General features: G+C 41.6%; 2 protein-coding genes across 2 annotated transcripts in view; both read right to left on the bottom strand.

Moving 5' to 3' along the window:
* Slc25a17 (solute carrier family 25 member 17) overlaps positions 1-9,164 on the bottom strand; it is a 52,479-nt gene extending 43,315 nt beyond the window's left edge. Inside the window, exon 1 of the mRNA XM_006979186.4 lies at positions 8,981-9,164. Coding sequence (XP_006979248.2) covers positions 8,981-9,034 — 54 coding nt within the window. The 5' untranslated portion in view covers positions 9,035-9,164. The remainder of the gene's footprint in view (positions 1-8,980) is intronic.
* A 2,792-nt stretch (positions 9,165-11,956) lies between these two features.
* The window catches only part of St13 (ST13 Hsp70 interacting protein), a 36,077-nt gene continuing 29,019 nt past the window's right edge, over positions 11,957-19,014 (bottom strand). Inside the window, exons 10-12 of the mRNA XM_076556392.1 lie at positions 17,877-17,925; positions 14,472-14,605; positions 11,957-13,902 (exon numbers count right to left, since the gene is read on the bottom strand). Coding sequence (XP_076412507.1) covers positions 13,774-13,902; positions 14,472-14,605; positions 17,877-17,925 — 312 coding nt within the window. The 3' untranslated portion in view covers positions 11,957-13,773. The remainder of the gene's footprint in view (positions 13,903-14,471; positions 14,606-17,876; positions 17,926-19,014) is intronic.

A 19,014-nucleotide genomic window follows, 5' to 3' on the forward strand; every position in this document is an offset into this window, starting at 1 on the left:
TGTCTCAGGTGTTTGTTTGTTTTGTTTTTAGTTGTTGTTTTCTGAGACAGAGTTTCTCTGTGTAGCCTTTGCTACCCTAGAACTTGCTCTGTAGATGTGGCTGGTCTCAAACTCAGAGATCTGCCTGCCTCTGCCTCCTGAGTGCTGGGATTAAAGATGTGGGCCATCACGCCTGGCTAAAAACCATTTTTAAGAAAGATGGGAGAGTGCAGTGTAATGACTGACTCCTGCTTATCGTTGTAGCATTTAGGAGGCTGAGGAGGGAGGTGATGACTTAGGGATCAGCCTGGCTATTTAGCAAGCCCCAGGCCAGACGGGAACACATTGGAATATGAGAATAACATACTCTTAGCAACTCTCAAGGAATAATCTGGAGAACCCTCAATGTCTCCAGGGTCTTTCTAGGAGTTGGGACAGAGAAAACTATTTTCTTTCTTTTAAAAGACATTTCTTCTTACAAGGAACACTTGAAGGCCAGGCGGTGGTGGCACATGCCTTTAATCCCAGGACTCAGGAGGCAGAGGCAGGCAGATCTCTGAGTTCGATGCCAGCCTGGTCTACAAAGTGAGTTCCAGGACAGGCACCAAAGCGAAACCCTGTCTTGGAAAACAAAAAGAAACAAAAAAAAAAAAAAAAAAAAAAAAACAAGGACCACATGACAATACAACTTGCAGGAGCTGGTTTTCCATGGTGTGATTTCTAGGGATGAAACTCAGGCTGTGAGGCTTGGCAGCAAGTGCTTTTATCTGCTGAGCCATCTTGCTGGCCCCAAACCTGTTTTCTTTGGGGGGAGAGGGGGGAGAAGGAACAAAGTCTTGCTATTCAACCTAAGCTGGCCTCTAACACTTGGATCCTCCTGCCTCCGCCACCAGGCATGCATGTGTACACAGACATACATGCAAGCAGAACACCCATTACATAAAATAGTAATAATTAAAACATTAAAAAAAGATTTACATTTCTGTCTTATTTAAGAGTTGTGTGCTTCCCTGTGGCCCCTGCACTAACACTTAGGTCTGTGGTTAATTTTTTGTTAATTTTTGTGTATGGCCAAAGTAGGTGTGAATGTTTGTAATTCTTCTGCACGTAGACACCCAGTTGTACCTCTGCCATTTACGGAAGAGACTACTGTTTCCTCAGAGTCCAGGAGCCTTGCAGAAAATCAACTGAATTCTGGAGGTTTTTAGATTCTCAGCTCTACTCCGTGGATCTGTATTCCTGTGTCGGTGGCCTCTTGAGGGCTGCAGTCTTGCAGCACTTGAGAGTGGAAGGAGTAGTCCAACTTTATTCTTACTTTTCATGACTGTTTTGGCATCTGTCCTCTAATTTTTGCAAAGAACAAGCTGGAACTTTGGTAGGAATTGCTCTGAGTCTATGAAGCTGCATGGAGAGCGCTATATTAAGTCTTTCAAACCACAAACACAGCATCTCTTTCCACTTGTTTGGGTATTCAATTTCATTCAGTGATTCTGCACATTCACAAGTTTGAATATGCACTATAATATTACTCAGTTCTAAATACTTTAGTTTCATTATGATTTCCTCTAACTCACATATTATTCAGAAATGTGTTTTCATATGCGCACAAGGGTTCACTACTTTTGAAGTTTAGATAGGAGGAGCTCTAGAGTTCAACACTAGAAGAATGAGGGGAAGGAGAAGAAAAGAAATGCACCTTGGGGGCTGGCACTTGCTGCCAAGCCTGACAAGCTGAGTTCCATGCCTGGAACTCGAATGATGAAGGAGAGCTGTCCTAAAATCTCCACACAAATGCCATCGTGCACAGGCACACACACAGACACACACAGACACACACACACACACACACACACACACACACACACACACACACACATACACACCCCACTATAAATAATGTTAAAGAAAGACATACATTTTTAGAGCCCAGTAAATATACTTCTTCCTACCTTTTTTTCAATTGGTTCGCTTGTTTGTTTGTTTTCCCTTTTATCTTTCTTTCTTTCTTTCTTTTTTTTTTTTCTTCTCATTTTTCTGAGACAGGGTTTCTTTGAGCAGCCTTGGCTTTCTGGATCTTGAACTCACAGAGATCTGTCTGCCTCTGTCTCCCGAGTGCTGGGATTAAAGGTGTGCGGGCCCCACACACGGCAGATGAACTAGACTTTATCCTCTATGTTTTAGAGGATAAAGGTGAGATCATCTGCTGGAGTGAGAGCAGCAGTAAGGGTTGCCCTTCTCTCCCTCCTTCTTGGTGCTGGAAATTAAACTCAGGCCACTGACCATGCTAATCACATACGTACTGAGTTCCTGAAACTGGGTAAAAAGAATACAATTTTAAGAACAGACCCAACTGGAACTGGATACTTACTGCTGTAATATTCCCATCAGCTCCCTAATGTCTCATTAAAACCCTGTGTTCATAACTTGGCAAACCCAAGTTCAGGAAAAAAATGGAAGTTATCCACAATGACAGAGAGCTAAACTTTACTCCAAAACTCTTTCTAGCTATTAGAACACATTTACTTCTTTAAAAAGAGGTAAGACCGAGCAGTGGTGGCACACGCTTTTAATCCCAGCACTCGTGAGGCAGGGGCAGGTGGATCTCTGTGAGTTCGAGGCCAGCCTGGGCTACAGAGTGAATTCCAGGACAGGCTCCAATACTACACAGAGAAACCCTGTCTTGAAAAACAAACAAACAAACAAACAAACAAAAAAAAAAAAGGTAAGAGAGGGCCAGCATGGTAGCTCAGAGGATAAAGATGCTTGTTGCCAAGTCTGATGGCCCAAGTTTGATTCCCCAGAACCTACATGGTGGGAAGAGAAGAATCAACTCCAGGAAATTGTTTTCTGACCTTCAGAGCACCTCAATAGGAGTCCTTTGCCCACAGAATATACATACAAACGTTGCGGGAAAGCAAAAGTCAAAGGATACTGTATACTTGACTATTCAATTTCAATTTCAAAAGCCCTATACATATACACTATAATAGTGTCAAGTAACATAAAAAGTTACATTATTAATATCACAAGTACATTATTAATATCACAAGCCCTGGGAGGTTACTGACATTTTACAGATAGGGATCCAAATTAACTGACTCTGGAAATATAGTTTGTTTGTTTTTTCTTTCTCTAAATATCACAAAATTAGTGAAACTGAAGTAATGGAGTCATGGGAGATAACATTAACATTTGCATTATACAAAATGTTTATCAAAGCAAAGGACTGAAGTGTAGTATAAGTAACCATACATAAATGAAATATTCCTATATTACTTTTTTGTTGTTGTTTTGTTTTTCAAGACAGGGTTTCTCTGTGTAGCCCTGGCCATCCTGGATCTCACTCTGCAGACCAGGCTGGCCTCGAATTCAAGAGATTCACCTGACTCTGCCTGCCTAGTGTTGGGATTAAAGGAGTGTACCACCATGTCCAGCTTTGGAATATTAATATATTTTTAAAAATCAATGCTATTTGAAGACTTCTGATTTTAGAGACAGGGTCTCCCTATGTAGCTCAGACTGGCTTAGGAAGTGGGATCCACCTTCCTACCTTGAGTGCTGAGGTTTGGGATTGTAGGTGTGCACAACCACTACATCTGACTTCAAGGCACTCTAGCACACTGATATACAGATGTCAAAAGTTTTGGGTCACATAACATCACTCTCTTTTGCTGATTTTCTTTTCTTAATTTATATGTATGATTGTTGTCTATGTACCACATGCATGCCGTTCCTATGGAGGCCAGAAGAGGGTGTTGGATATCATTTGATGGAAGATAAAAATAGTTGTGAGCGATCATGTGGTGCTGGGAATTGCAGCAGGGTCCTCTGTAAAAGTAGCCATAGCTTCTAACTGCTGAGCCATTTCTCCAGCCTCTAATTTTCTTCTGAAGAACTACCCCACCCTACTGTATACAATCTTGGCAGGACAGAAAATCCAGGTGCCACCCTCTACTATAGCCCCTGAAGAGGCCTCTAAAGGGTCCTTCTGCCCATACCTTCCTTCCACACCTGTTCATTACAAGAGGCTTGTCAAGGCTCGCCTGGGTACAAGGCATTGAGTTCTGTTAGCAGGAACTCTGCAGGACTTTGACTCTGAAGTAGAATCTGGTTAGGGGAGACAGGCAGGACAAAGCTTCTGATGTCAGTGGTAGTGTCTGACAGACTTTCCAGTGACTATTTCAGAAATCGTCTAGAGCCACTTGGCTCCTTTCTGCTCCAAGTTTTTCAGCTTCCCATTGACAGAGCAGGTCTCAAATAGCCTTTAAAGAAAACTCACCTTAATGCTTAAAATACCCAGTCTGTTTCTCCACCCTGTAACCAGGGAGCCCTAACTGAGTCACATGGATACTCTATATTCCAAAACAAACACACTCATAACAAGCAAACAGAAAAATCCCAGGATATGAAACTCTACTAATAGTTATATAAATAATAACAACAAAAGTCTACCTCATTTGTATATAAACACACAGAGAACAGAGGCCAATGATGTAGCTACATTTCAACAAACATTTTATCTGACCAACTGTAACCCAAACTCCTCTGCATAACATTGGAGATTCTCTAACAACCTCAGCTACTCAAGGATGCAGGGTGTCCTGAACCCAGAAGGTGAAGGCCAGCCTAACCAATATAAAGAGAACAAGGCAAACAAAAATAAATAAATAAATAAATAAATAAAAATGATTTAAATAAGCCGTTGGTACAAAAGATGTTTCCTTAAAGTTACTGATCAATCAGGCCAGAGAGCTGAGACAGCAAGGATAAAACCTCTTGTGGAACAAGCCTGAAGACCTGAGTTCATGCCTGGAACCATGCAGTGAAAGAGAAAACTGACTCCCACAGTTGTCCTCTCATCTCCACACAAATTCCAACAAACCGACTAATAAATAAAAATTTTGATATTACTGATTAATCATGACAATTCTGAACCCTGTTTCAGTGTGCAATCTACCCCATGTAAGTCCTACAAACAGCGCTTTTCAAATTCTAGACTACAGAAATCTTTTGCTTGTAAATAGGTATTTCTGGGTGAGGGATGTAACTAAGTTGGTAGAGCTTGCCAAGCATCTTTGTGTTCGGTTAGAACATCCAACTTGCCCTTGCATGATCCGGAAAGCTCCATTCCTGTTTCCCTCTCTCCAAACCTAACCCAGGCAGAGTCTCTAAACAAAGGCAGGCACCAAAAAGCCCAGTTCCACACTCGTGGTGGCTACTGCAGCTTCCTCCCCTGAAGTTGCCAGCCACTCAAGTCCCGGCCTAAAGCACCATACTTGGGCACAAGCCCAGCTTGTGGGGGACACGTCATCACCCCTCACCTACAACCTATAAAGTCTCCCTGCTTTAGTTTGGGGACAAGAATTCTCTGGTCTTGATCTCTGAGACTGGAGAACTCACCCAGGAGTTGCTTTGCTCAAATAAACTTGTTATACTTTTTCAATTTGGCTTGATCTGACTTACTGCGTTGGCAGAGAAAACAATTATGGGGTGGAGGTGCAGAAAACCTATTAGTTTGGAAGCCTGGATTCAATCCAAAAACCTAATGCTCTAATCTTAAAATTTAGGAGCTGGAAACAAGAAGATCAGAAGTTCAAGATTATCTTTGGTTACACAGCAAGGTCAAAGCCAGCTTAAAAAAAAGAAAGAGACACATTTTTACATATGAAATCTTTCAAAAATAATCTGATGATAACCAAAATATTACAGCCTAGGTTATGTTATTTAACTTTAATATACAGACCTGCTAAGAATTTTTGTTTGTTTGTTTGTTTTTTGTTTCTCGAGACAGGGTTTCTCTATGTAGTTTTGGTGCCTATCCTGGATCTCGCTATGTAGACCAGGCTGGCCTAAAACTCAGAGAGAGTTTTGGCTCCCGAATGCTGGGATTAAAGGCGTGTCCCACCGCCACCCATCCCCTACTAAGAATTTTAAAACTCTTTAGCATGACAGTTGAATAGTAATCATCATCATCATCACCACAGCAGCAACAAAACACCGCTGGTTGTGGTAGCACACACTGGAAGGATACCTGAACAGAAGGAGAGGGATAGGAGATTCACAAGTTCAAGTCCAGCCTGGGCTACACACACACACACACACACACACACACACACACACACACACACACACACCAGAGCAGGTGGATACGGTGGTACATGCCTTTAATTTCAAGGATTTAGGAGGCTGAGTCTAAAAAGTTTATAAGTTTGAGGCTATTCTGGGCTACACTGGGCTACACAGTGAGACCCTGTTTCAAAATAACCAAAACAACATACAGAGCTACTTCTCATTTATATATGTACTAGAAATACTACTTTCCTGATAGAAAGCAAGAGTAATAAAATGAATTTTCTTATAAAAGCATATAATAGTTAACTTGGCGGGGAAAGCCAGCAAAATCAGAGTGCATAATTTCAACTGAAATTTTCTTTTTCTTTTTTTTTAAAGATTTATTTATTTATGTATACAGCATATGTGACTGCAGGCCAGAAGAGGGCACCAGATCTCATTACAGGTGGTTGTGAGCCACCATGTGGTTGCTGGGAATTGAACTCAGGACCTCTGGAAGAGCAGTCAGTGCTCTTAACCTCTGAGCCATCTCTCCAGCCCCTCTTTTTCTTTTTTTGAGACAGGGTTTCTCTGTGTAGCCCTAGCTGTCTTAGAACTTGCTCTGTAGACCAGGTTGGCCTCGAACTCAAGAGATTCGCCTGCCTTAATCCCTGTGCTGGGATTAAAGGTATATGACACCACCGCCTGGCTTCAAGTGAAATTTTAATGAAAGAAAAATAGGAAATAAATCAATGAAAATGTTTTGTGTAGATTAATAGATATATATCACCCCTGCCATGGTCATGCTTTATCACAGGGCTCAGAAAACTGGTCCGTGGGCCAAAACCAATGTACTGTCTGTTTCTGTGACAACAGTTTTATGGGAAACAGAGCTCTGCCCATCCATTTACTTATGGTCTGTGGCTGCTTTCACACCACTATGGCTCTGCTGAGCAGCTACAACAGAGACCGTACATAATACATAAAATATCTGTCACCCTCTATAAACAAATGCTTAGTAGCCCTACTTATTTAATAGCACTCACTATTTAAAATCATTTTGTTTATTCGTTTTCTGGCTTCTCTACTGGAACCAACGGTTAATGAAGCAAGTGACTTTGTTTTTTATATTCTTAGAACCTAGAAGACCATACGTCCCACGGAGCAAACTCAATAAATGGCATTGGATAAGGGAAAAAGTAACAAGGATTTCTCTTCTTCCTATTTTCTGTTACATTCCATCTTGCCCACCAATCCACCAAAACTGGTCTTCTCGATTAACCACTGTATTTATTATTTTGGTCAGCCCAGTAATTAGTTCACTATCCTCACCTTACTTGAGGCCTGGCAGCAGATGACCCACTGGGACAACACCCTTCTTCCTGAAATACTTTCTCCGAACAGCTGGCAGGGTGCGTTTCCAGTTTCCTCCCACCCCACCAGTTCTCAAGTCTTCTCTGTGCCCGAAACCTTACTTCCCCGAACTTTTAATGTCGCCTGCTTTTCCACTCAGTCCATGTTCACTTCCTTGGTGAGTTAATTATTTAATGTCATGCTACTCTCAGGGACTTCAAATTTAACTAGCTCAAAACTAGAACCAAGTTTATCTTTCCCCCCAAACCCATGCCTTCACCATTGTCAGCTCACTCGGGAGGAAGACCATGTTCCTTCAGCCAAAAATCTGTCAGACAACCAACCCTAATCTACATGATATCTCTCACTACACTATGGTGGCTCTTATAAAAACATTTCAAGGGAACAATCACCACTTCCACAACCTCATCTAAGCCTTACAGCCACTTCTTGCCTGCCTACTGTGCCTTCCTTATTCTACTTCCACAGAGAAAGCAGCCCAGAAGATCAGGTTTGGCGTGTAAATCAGTAAGTCCAACAGCTGCTCTTTCCTACACAGAGTCATGAATAATTTGGTGGCCATTTGCGTTTCCACTCCAGTCACACAGGTCTCTGTGACCAACTGAAAACTGAAAACACGTCAAGCAAACTTCCATCGTGGGTCTTTCACAGTGGGTGAAAGGCTCTTCGCGTTGATTTAAATGAATGAGGGCTTCTTGAAAAGGACACTTCATGTAATATCCCCTCACCTGATTCTCAAGAGTCTAGGAGAAAACTATCATTTCTTCTGCTTTACAGGTTACAAAGGTGAGACTTGGGATCACCTAGTAAATAAATAATAGAACTGGAATTTGAAAACTCAGATTCCTCTTTACAGAACATGAGCGGTCCCTGCATTAATATTGGGGGAGGAGGAGCATTCAGTAATGGTCCACCGAACAGACAGTAATGGTCCAGAGTAATTCTAAAAAGGCTAAAGGAACATGCTGGTTAGAAGTTAGGGGAGGACATGAGAAAGAGTCCGAGGAAAAGAAGCAAAGAGGAACGTTACTCGTGCCAAGACTGTAGAGTTGCAAGGGGAAGGGAAGGGTGTCGAGGGAAGGAACTCCGACGCCTCTACGTCCAAGATCCGAGCACTTAACTCACAGTAACTATACGTGGAGTGGATAACAACACCGATCCTGATTTTAAAAAACAAAAACACCCTGCCGTTTCCTGGCAATAACGCTGATCAGAGGTATTCTACTGGCTGTTGCCACTTGCCTGTGGTAAGGTGTGACAACTGGCTGCCAGCAGCCTTACTAGTTCCTCCTCAGGACCAGTGAGTCGGAGTTTGGTGTGAAGCCTGGGGATGGCTGCCCTTAAACGTTACAAGGTGAAGAAAATAGCAACTCTGGACCTTTGTGACCGCCAGTCCCGACGGGCTCTGGGAGAGCGCGGCACGGGCAGGGGCAGGCGGGCGGGTGGGCGCTGGCCTCATCCTCACTCTTGCAGCAACTTTCCCCGTCGTGACAGACTCAGCCCCACACCCCCCCTGGTGCCCATCTCCCGGCCCCATCCCGGGGCTGACTTCGAAGAGCCCCAAACCCCTCCTCACCACGGCTCCGGCCACGGCGTGTACCAGGCTTTCGTAGGACAGCACAGAGGCCATAATGCCACACTTTCCCCCTCAGACGCCGCAGTGTGGGCTCCTGAAAGGAGCGTCTCAAGCCCCACCTCTCAGACCCGCCCGCCTCCACCAGAACAACCACTTCCGGGTTACAAGCTGCCCTCTGTCGGCCGGGAGAACAGCCCCTGAACACCGATTGGTCCGGAGAGAGCAAGGGGCGGGGCGATGCCTGGAGTACTTAGATGATCCGCGCTCAAAGCGCCGCCAGAGCTGGCTCCTGGCTGTTAGCAAGCTGACTTGGTTAGTCATGCCTATTGACATAAAACGGGGGACATAAAAACTCCTAATGACCTCTGCACCTCTCCTTTTGTAAAGGAATTCCCTTACAAAATACACGTTGGCAGGCTGAGGACGTAGCTCAGTTGTAAGAGTGCTTGCTTAGCATGATCCCTAGCACTCCGCAAACACCTGTATTTCCAGCATTCAGGAAGTGGAAAAAGGAGGATCAAGGGACTGGAGGGAAACCTAAATTCTACTGCTCTTGCAGAGGAACCGTGATTATTTCCCAGCACCCACATGGAAGCAAGCGACTCTAACTCCAACTCCAGGGGATCTGACTTCCACGAGCTCCTACACGCACTCACTGAGACATACATATATTGTTAAAAGAATCAGTTGAGTCACCTTCAGCTACCTGGCTACCTAGAGCTTGAGATCATGCTGGGTCTCAAAACCCCAAAAAAACCTACAACCGCCCCCGCCCCAAAACATATCCTAGTAACCTTCGCCTGTTATCCCAGTACCATGGAGTGGGTGTACGCCAGTCTAAACTACAAAAACCATGTCACAATAAAACCACACCTCCAAGATAAGCTGATGGCCACAGCTAAGGGATAAGGTCATCAACTTGAACATTCATTTCTTCATGCAGGCACCTCCAACACCCATCACTAAGCCCACCGCTAGATTTGAAATCAAGTGGCTAAGGCATGGTAGGCAAAAGCTCTAGCATGTGGCTTCGGTTTGCTTAAACTGACAATTTGAGGGTGGACAGATGGCTCGACAGCTAACAATGTTTGCTGCTCTTGCACAGGATCTGGGTTCAGTTGCCATCACACAACCCTCTGTAATCCAGTTAAAGGGGAATCCAGTCTTGTCCTCTGAAGGCATCAGATGCACTTACATAAATATAAATATAAAAGAAAAATTGGTATGTTTCCATCGTGACACAACAAAGTCTCACAGAATTGTCCAAACTTTCAAAACTTGCTATTGTTGTATTTGTCTTCTCCTTCAACCCCTGAACTTTTTTATTTGTAAAAGTACATGTTTGTGCATGTTAGTGCAGTGCATTTGGAAGCCAAGAGGGCTACAACCACCTGGAGCTAGGGTTACATGCAGTTGTGGACTACCAAACATGGGTGGGTGCTTAGGAACTGAACATGGGTCCTCTGCAAGATGTACTCTTAACTGTTGATCCATCTCTCCAGCCCCAATCATAGTCTTATTAGTTGCATACTCGTTAAAAGACAAAGAACTTCAATTATGCTGTCCTTTACTATTCAGAGAATAGTAATGATGTATTTAGCAGCACACATAACCTGATATGCTTTATTTAACCAGTTAGCTTTCAATTTCTCCACCCACCCGCCTCCACCCCCAGACAGGGTTTCTTTGTGTAGCCTTTGCTGCCCTGAACTTACTCTGTAGACCAGAGTGGCCTAGAACTCAGATCTGTCTGCCTCTGCCTGAGTGCTGGGTTTAAAGGTGTGCACTACCACCACCCAGCTACTTTTCCCTTTCTTAAAGCAGCAATCAAGCATGCTGACACAACTATTGTCCTAATACAAGTAGTTGGGAGGCTGAGGCAGAAAGATGAGAATTCAAGTGCCAGCCTGGGTTACAAGGCTGAGGTCTACCGTGAGGCAACAAGACAAAAAAACAAAAACAAAAACAACCTATAACAGCAAGGCACAGTAGTGCATGCCTTTGATCTCAACACATGAGGCAGAGGCTTAGCAGCCTGGTCTACACAAATGAATTGTTTCAAATCAGAATTGTTTAGTGAAATCTTGTTTCAAAATGATCACTCAAGCAGACACGTGTCCACACAAACTTCTGTAATAATTAGGAGTCAGGGATTTATAAAGAGCTGGGAGGCCACAAGTGTCTGTGAAAATTCTAGCTCCACAAATGTTACACTGAGCAATTACCGAAGTGTTTCAGTTTCTTCATCTATAAAACTGCAAAGCAAAGGTACTTAGAATTAAAGCTGTCACTGGAGGAACTGACTCCACTAGGGCCTGGAACCATTTACCCCAGGTCCATTTACCTCAGGTGTGAGCCCCTTTCTGAAACAGAAGCTATTTCTCCTACATGAAGCTGTCTCCTAAGGTGCAACAGCTAGCAGGTAACCAAGCCTTTTGTTTTTGTCCAATCGTTTCTCCACAAGCCCACATACCTGTGTGCTGTTTCTCTTCCCTCACAGCTAATCAAGCTGACAATGGAGTATGAAAAGATAGTTGTTAGCACCATGTATCAACAGCAACTCCCCATTTGTGTCCCTGACCACATGCTTCCTTTTTCCTCAGGTGTTAAGACAGGCAACTTCTCTGGACCCACATCTAAATTACTTACTACAGTACGTGGCAGTACTGCCTACTTCTAGAAAGCTACCAAAAGAAAGTAAACCTCTGAATTAATTAAGGAAGTGAGTGGGAGTGGAGGACAGTCCTCTGGATTTGAAGTCTTGCTACACAGTCCAGATTGGCCTCAAACTCAGACTCCCTCCTCATCCTCTCAAGTACTGAGATTACATGTGTGGAATCACTATATTCAGCTTTTAGGGGTTTCTGTTGACATTTAGTAATCCATAGCCTATTGTACACATTACATAAGTTCAGTGAATACTGCAACGAAAAAAACAAAAACAAAAACATGCTAACAAATAGGGGAAGGTCAAGATCCAGTTTGAAACCATATTTTATTTTAGCATCTTAGGAATATTAACCACATATCTTTAAAGCAGAAACCCCTTCTATCTTCTTATAGTATTTTTCTTATAGTATCTTTAGTGGAAAAAAAAAAAAACGAAGAATACTTCTGGTGTAGAAATGATACTGAGTCTTTATGAAAAAAAGAAGACTTTTTTTTTTTTAATCTATGGAACTCAGAAGTCTAAAAGCAAAGGACAGTTATCAGAAGAGCAATTTCACCCATTTATGGTAGTATTTGCAATATTAGAATATAGTTAGGTCATGTATAGTCAGAGTCCAAAAGAAACTGATCTTCAGGACAGCACAGCACACCATGGAAATTTTATGAAAGAACACACTTGAACAAAAAGAACACCGTGCAAACTTCAAATTTAAGATTATGGGATGAATGTCTGTCAAGGACTTTAAACGCATGCTCTGTTCAAATACAGCTTTTTCTTACATGTAACAAGATGCATCTGTGTCTGCTGTATGAAGCAGTTAAACCTGCACAGACATATGATTTCAGATATGTACTAATTTAAATATGCACTCTGGATATCATTTTCCTTCATCCTTGCAGCAGAAGGAAGGAGAGAAAACAGGCATTAAATACATCACAGTACTTAAGAGCTAAATAGGACAAATGAATCTTTCATCATACGTAAACAATTTAAACTCTTCAAAATACAAAGATGTATACTTCAACATGAACTCTAAATTCGCAATTGTTCCTCAATTTCATAAGCATACCTAAAACCAAGGGAATCCCTCCTTCCAATGTCTTTTGATATGATAGGAGTTCACAAGTGCAGAATTTTAATATTTAAACAAGCAACCCCATGTCCAAGTACGATACCACAGCTGTTACAGGTATGACCTTACAATTACCATATGTACTATATATGAAATTAAACTAGCAATAAATATGCTTCCACAATTACGCTGTGAATGACAGAACTGATGATGTTAGTGAAAAAACACTATCTTAGCTCAAGAAGATTAAGAGAAGGACAAGCAGACAGGGGTATTCCCTAATAGGAAAGGTCATTTTTGACAGAAACACAGAAAGCACTCTTTTTCCACGATGTGGGAATGCTATGGAACATTTATTTGAAACAGTGACAATGGCAGAACTAGATATTCTAACTCCACTGTAACACTTAAAAAATTACAAAGATCGCCTCTGCAGCACAGTGTAAGATTTCAACGCAGCTTACACAAGGTCAAACAAAACCTAGGACTTGCTGCTGCTCTGTCCAACACTTCAGTCCTACCCAAGTCAGATCCAAATATTGGTGGTCCCAAGAGATTCACTGAAATAGATCATTTTGAAATAAAACATTAAAAAAAAAAGACAAATCAAGATGCTTCAGTAACCATATGTCCAACTCAATCAACATAAATGGGTTTTATTTGCTTCCCACTAACAAATCTTTATTTCCATTCATGAGAGCAGTAAGTCGACTATATTCAGCTTCCTTGCCCAGTAATTCAAAAGAAAAACCCAAAAAGATTAGTAAAGAAAAATGTAGGAATTAACACCCCCTAAATTTTTTAAAAATATGTTTAAGGTTGAAAAGTGTTTCAGGTTTGTACTTCCTAGTAGGAAAACATTATCTGAATGAAGACCCTAATGGCAAACCACTGTAAAATGCTTCAGCCGCAGTTGATGCAGAAGGGTAGGGATAATCTTCGAAGCACCCCAGCTCTCCCGATGAGGTCAGAGGTACACTGGTTTGTATTATTGCAACATCCAGTAAGTGAGCTAAGCCGCTCTTCATTCAGCAAGGGCTCTGTTTAACATTACGCTTGACCTCCAAACTTGGCTGACAATTTACTGATGAGATTCATAACCTTTGGGTTGCTCTGATATTTTGACATATTCGCTGGGTTCTGGGCTACATCCTGGAAAGCCACCATGACTTCGGGATCCTGAAGAAAAAGTACAAAAAGAGAGGGGTGGAATTGAATTTTTCAGCTATGTTGGGTTTTGTTTGTTTGTTTGTTTTTGAGGCAAGGTCTCTGTGCAGCCCTGACTGTTTTGAAACTCACTCTGTCCTCAAATTCACAGAAATATGCCTACCTCTGCCTCTCAAATACTGGGATTAAAGGCGTGAGCCAGCACTGCCCAGCAAAATGAATAAATCTTAAAAAAAAATTCATCCCAATTTAGAAAAATGCCAGATTGCAAAATTAGCTAATTGATAACTAAGAGGAAAAATAGCTAACTGTGCTGTCACTACACAAAAGTAGGAAAGATTGTGGCTGTAGAGATGGCTTAGAGGTTAAGAGCACTGGCTGCTCCTCCAGAGGTCCTGAGTTCAATTCCCAGCAACCACATGGTGGCTCACAGCCATCTGTAATGAGATCTGGTGCCCTCTTCTGGCCTGCAGGGACACATGCAGACAGAACACTGTATACATAATAAATAAATAAATCTTAAAAAGTAAGAAAGAAAAGCTTAGATGATCAAAACCCAACTTCATTCTTCCAAATCTTACCTGCATGGCTGCAAGAACCTCTGGATCACTAAGGATTTCATTGAGTCCAGGCATTCCTGCCATTCCAGGCATGCCAGCGCCCATTCCAGGCATTCCTCCAGGGAAATTACCAGGCATACCCCCAGGAAAACCACCTATAAGGACAAAGGAAATAATTAGGGACATCAACAAATTTCATTCTCTCCAATACTCAAGTACAGGAGAGTGAGGAACAAGGACAGGCACTGGGCATTTAACATTCTATTCCCAACATAGCAGGCTATCTAGCGTAACTTCTAATTTTTCCTAAAGGTAAAGCTGTAAAACAGACTTTACTCCTTTCTGGACTTGTTTTTCATTACTTAAAAAGGTTCAACAAAACTAATCCTGCCTTAAAAATAAAGAATCAAAATGTGCTGGTCCTCCCCAAACATTAATGCCAGGTGTGTCATTGTTTTTTTTCCTCTTATTTGAGGGGCAGGTGGGAAGGTTGAGGTGTTTGATATAGGAGGGTGGCTGTCCTGGAACTTGCAATGAATGTATGTACAGCCCAGGCTGTCCTAACTCTTCATTTCCTCCCCCATCCTCCTAATGCAAAGACTGCAAGTGTGCATCACCATGCTGGCTCAATCATCTTTGAATTTCTCATTCTGGAGTATTTTTGTTTCAATTTAAAGTTAATTCTATCAGTCTAAACTTGTTTAATTTCATTCTGACATTCATCCAGAGCAGTTATTTCTCAAGCCTTACCTAAAGTAAACAAAAATTTATTAATTTCTTTCTCTTTTTATTGAATGAGACAGTAATGTAGAGCCTGGGCAGGCTCAAATTTTGCTCTGTAGGTGAAGCTGGCCAAGAAATCCTGAGCTTCTGGCCTCCACCTCCTAAGACTGTCCTAGGCTAGGGTTACTATTACTGTGATGAAAAACATAGTATGAACAAAAGCAAGTTGGGGAGGAAAGGGTTTATCTGGCCAGGTCAGGACAGGAACTCAAACAGGGCAGGAACCTGGAGGTAGGAGCTGATGCAGAGGTCATGGAGGAATGCTGCTTACTGGCTTCCTCATCGTGGCTTGAACAACCTTGCTTTCTTATGGAACCCAGCTCAAGGACAGCACCACCCACAAAGGCTGGACGCTCTCCCACCAATCACGAAATAAGAAAATGCTCTCCCAGCCAGACAGTGGTGGCGCACACCTTTAATCCCAACATTGGGGAGGCAGAGGCAGGTGGATCTCAGTGACTTCAAGGCCAGCCTGGTCTACAAAGCGAGTTCTAGGGCAGCCAGGACTGTTACACAGAGAAACCCTGTCTCAAAAAATGAAAATGCCCTACATCTACATCTTACAGAGGCATTCTCTCAATTGAGGGTCCCTCTTTTCAGGTGACTCTAGTTTGTGTCAGTTGACATAAAACTAGCCAGGACTATCTGAGATGACAAGTGTGCCTCACCAGGCCTGGTGAATCGATGTATTTAAGAGTCCCATTCTAAATAATCAAGTCAAATCTCTAAAAAATGATAATATACAATTATTAAGAAATAACTTGGGGCTTTGTTATGTTTAGCTGAGATCTTACCTATGTAGCTCAAACTACCCTCAAATTTATGGCAGTCCATCTAATCCCTAAAGTAGGATTACAGGCATTTTTTAAGACAGAATGGCACATATGGCAGAACCCACACTATTTTCTACTTGAGTTTTTCAAAGATTCCATTTGTATGTGAGTATGGGTGTGTGGGTATTCAGCCTGTGTGCACACTGAGGCCAGAAGCGGACATTAGATGCCCTGCAACTGGAGTCCTGGGTATCTGATGCCTGGCTTGTCTTGAGTGCATGGATCTGAAGTCCTATCCATATGTAACTGTACAGCAAGCACTCTCAACCTCTGAGACATCTCTCCAGCCTCTTGGTTTCTGTATAGTAAATCAAGCATGCCTATAAGCACTGTAACATGAGGAAGAGGCAGGAAAAACACAAACTTGGAAGCTTCTTCTCTAATTTGTTCTCATAGGCTTTCCAAGATCACTTCCTTCCCATGATGAAGTTACTGGAACAATGCTTGCTAAATTAGATACCAAAATGCACAGAGAATAGCTAAATCTAGTATTAGTTCACATTAATAAAGCTTTCTCTATAACAAAGGGAACTGACAATCAGATTCATATTTTAAGCTAGAAGTAAGCTATGAGCTGTAATTTTTCCATCATCTTATTGTTGATGAAAACACTACATTATATCTTTTTTGGTTTGCTTTTTCGAAATGGAGATTTTCCATGTTGCCCTGGCTGTCCTGGAACTCGCTAAGTAGACCAGGCTGACCTCAAAGATCTGCCTATCTGTATGAACCACTATCGCACGGATAACACATGTTCCATTTTCTAGCTTTAGAATAAATGGTTCTACCCAATGGTATATAAGCATAAACCAGTGTCTAAATTTTCCTTGAGAGAAAACTAGTTACCACCAAGTAGAAGACAGCCTTTTAAAAATAAATCCACAAAACCCATTTAAGTGTATTGTTTATATAAACCTCCCACTGCCTCTTTCAAGCAGCAAAACTTACTTTCTTTTCCCCTCACCTATCTGAATGCTTGTCCTTTGCTAACATTCAAAAGCTTTGTTTTGCCAATAATTTCTGATTGTAAGATATTTACAAGACAAAAATGAATGCCTAGAAAGACACCTCAGCAGTTAGGAGTGCTTGTTGGTCTTCGAAAAGAGCAAAAAGACTTCAGTTTCCAGTATCCAATTTGGAAGGCTCACAACTAACGAATGACTGTTAACTCCAGTTCCAGGGGATCCAAAAAATTCTCAAGCTTTCATGAGCAGCGCGCGCGCGCGCGCACACACACACACACACACACACAGAAATGAACATAGTCTCTCCCTCTTTGGATTTTCAAGACATTTTAAGACAGGGCTTCTCTGTGTAGCCCTGGCTAACCTGGAACTCACTCTGTAGACCAGGCTGGCCTCAAAACTCACAGAGACCCTCCTGTCTCTGCCTCCCAAGTGCTGGGATAAAAAGTGTGCACTCAGCCAGCCCTGTGTTTTTAGGCAATATCCTATTTAGGCAATACCATATATCCTATGAATATAAATATTATCACATGTAACAGAACATAATCTTACTGGTTTAGAAACTTAGATTACATTATAACAAATTACCTGAAGTATAATACTCAGCTCTCAACAACTATTAACTTTTCTTAAAGTGTATTATAACTCAAAGGAGGAAAATAATGCTTTGTTTTCCATTAACAAAAATTGTTTATGAAAATGAACTTTACAAACAATAACTAATATTCTTTGGAGTGTCGAGAACTATCTATCATTTCCCATATACATACATACCCCCCCTGAGCTCTAAAATCAGGATATATCTTAATTATTTATAACACTAACAGATTTTCCTTTTAAAATACCTGGAAAAGAGCCATACTGAGCTCCGGACTGTCTTCTGGCTTCTTCTTCCTTGAAGACAAAATGAAAACAAATTATGTAACAGAAGAAAAACAACAAAAAAGAAAGCCTTTTCCCTCATAACCTAGCCACAGAAATCTAGGAAATCAAAAATAAGACAGAAGATAGTAGAATGGTAAGGTTTAACAAACTACCAGGTGAACCATTTCCAACTGTCAATGGGCCTTATTTTACTAATGATTTCTAGCAGGTTTACATTTCTGGAAAGGGAAAGCACATGCTTCGATTTATGCAAGTTATGAATTCTCACTTGTTTTAAAACTCCGAAATGAAAGGGCATGGCCAGATTATTTCCTAGGTTCATCTCTTCTACTTCTTCCCAGCAAAATTTAAAAGGCTTCCTGAGTTGTTTTTAATAACAAAGAAAGGCAAATTAGACCTTTCCTTCATAACTAGTTAGAAACAATCATCAAGATAGACTGTATCCCAGGGGTCCAGCACTTGCCTCTCATGTGAAGAGAGGGGAACCAAATAAATATACACTTTTTATAAACTATGTTTATAAACATAGTTATAAACTATGACATTTAAATATATTTAAAGTATGATGCTTATGAAAGACCCCAAAACTAAGACTTACTTATGTATAGCTATATATAATTATTTATATATATATACACACACACACACACACATATATATATAGCTGTATGTCCCTTTAGCAATGCTGGAAACAAAAAGGCTGCTACTGAGAAACCAACTGTTGTCTAACAGTTCCCATTGAACAGTCCATCCTGAAGGGAAGCCGTTTAAGCAGAGAGGTAAACAACTCAAAATACCCTTAAAAGTCTGTGAAACTGATCAGATTCTCTTAAGTTATCTCCTTCCCAAGAGTAAACAAGCCAAGCTACTCAGAATCACTGACAGTCAAATCAAATTGCAGACTCTGAGACCAGTGGAGTTGCCTGGAAAAGGCTGTGCAGTGTGCTCCAGGTTCCCAGCTTTTTGGTAAGCTGTCACCTATGCTGGGTGGGCTTTGGTGATGCAGCTTTCTCTAAGTCATTTCTCTCTTTAAACTAAAACTCCTCCTGCTTCAGCCTCCTGAATGCTGGGATTACAGATGCATGCCTAGAATCTTTT

Source organism: Peromyscus maniculatus, chromosome 20 (assembly GCF_049852395.1).
Source record: "Peromyscus maniculatus bairdii isolate BWxNUB_F1_BW_parent chromosome 20, HU_Pman_BW_mat_3.1, whole genome shotgun sequence".
Classification (NCBI taxonomy): domain Eukaryota; kingdom Metazoa; phylum Chordata; class Mammalia; order Rodentia; family Cricetidae; genus Peromyscus; species Peromyscus maniculatus.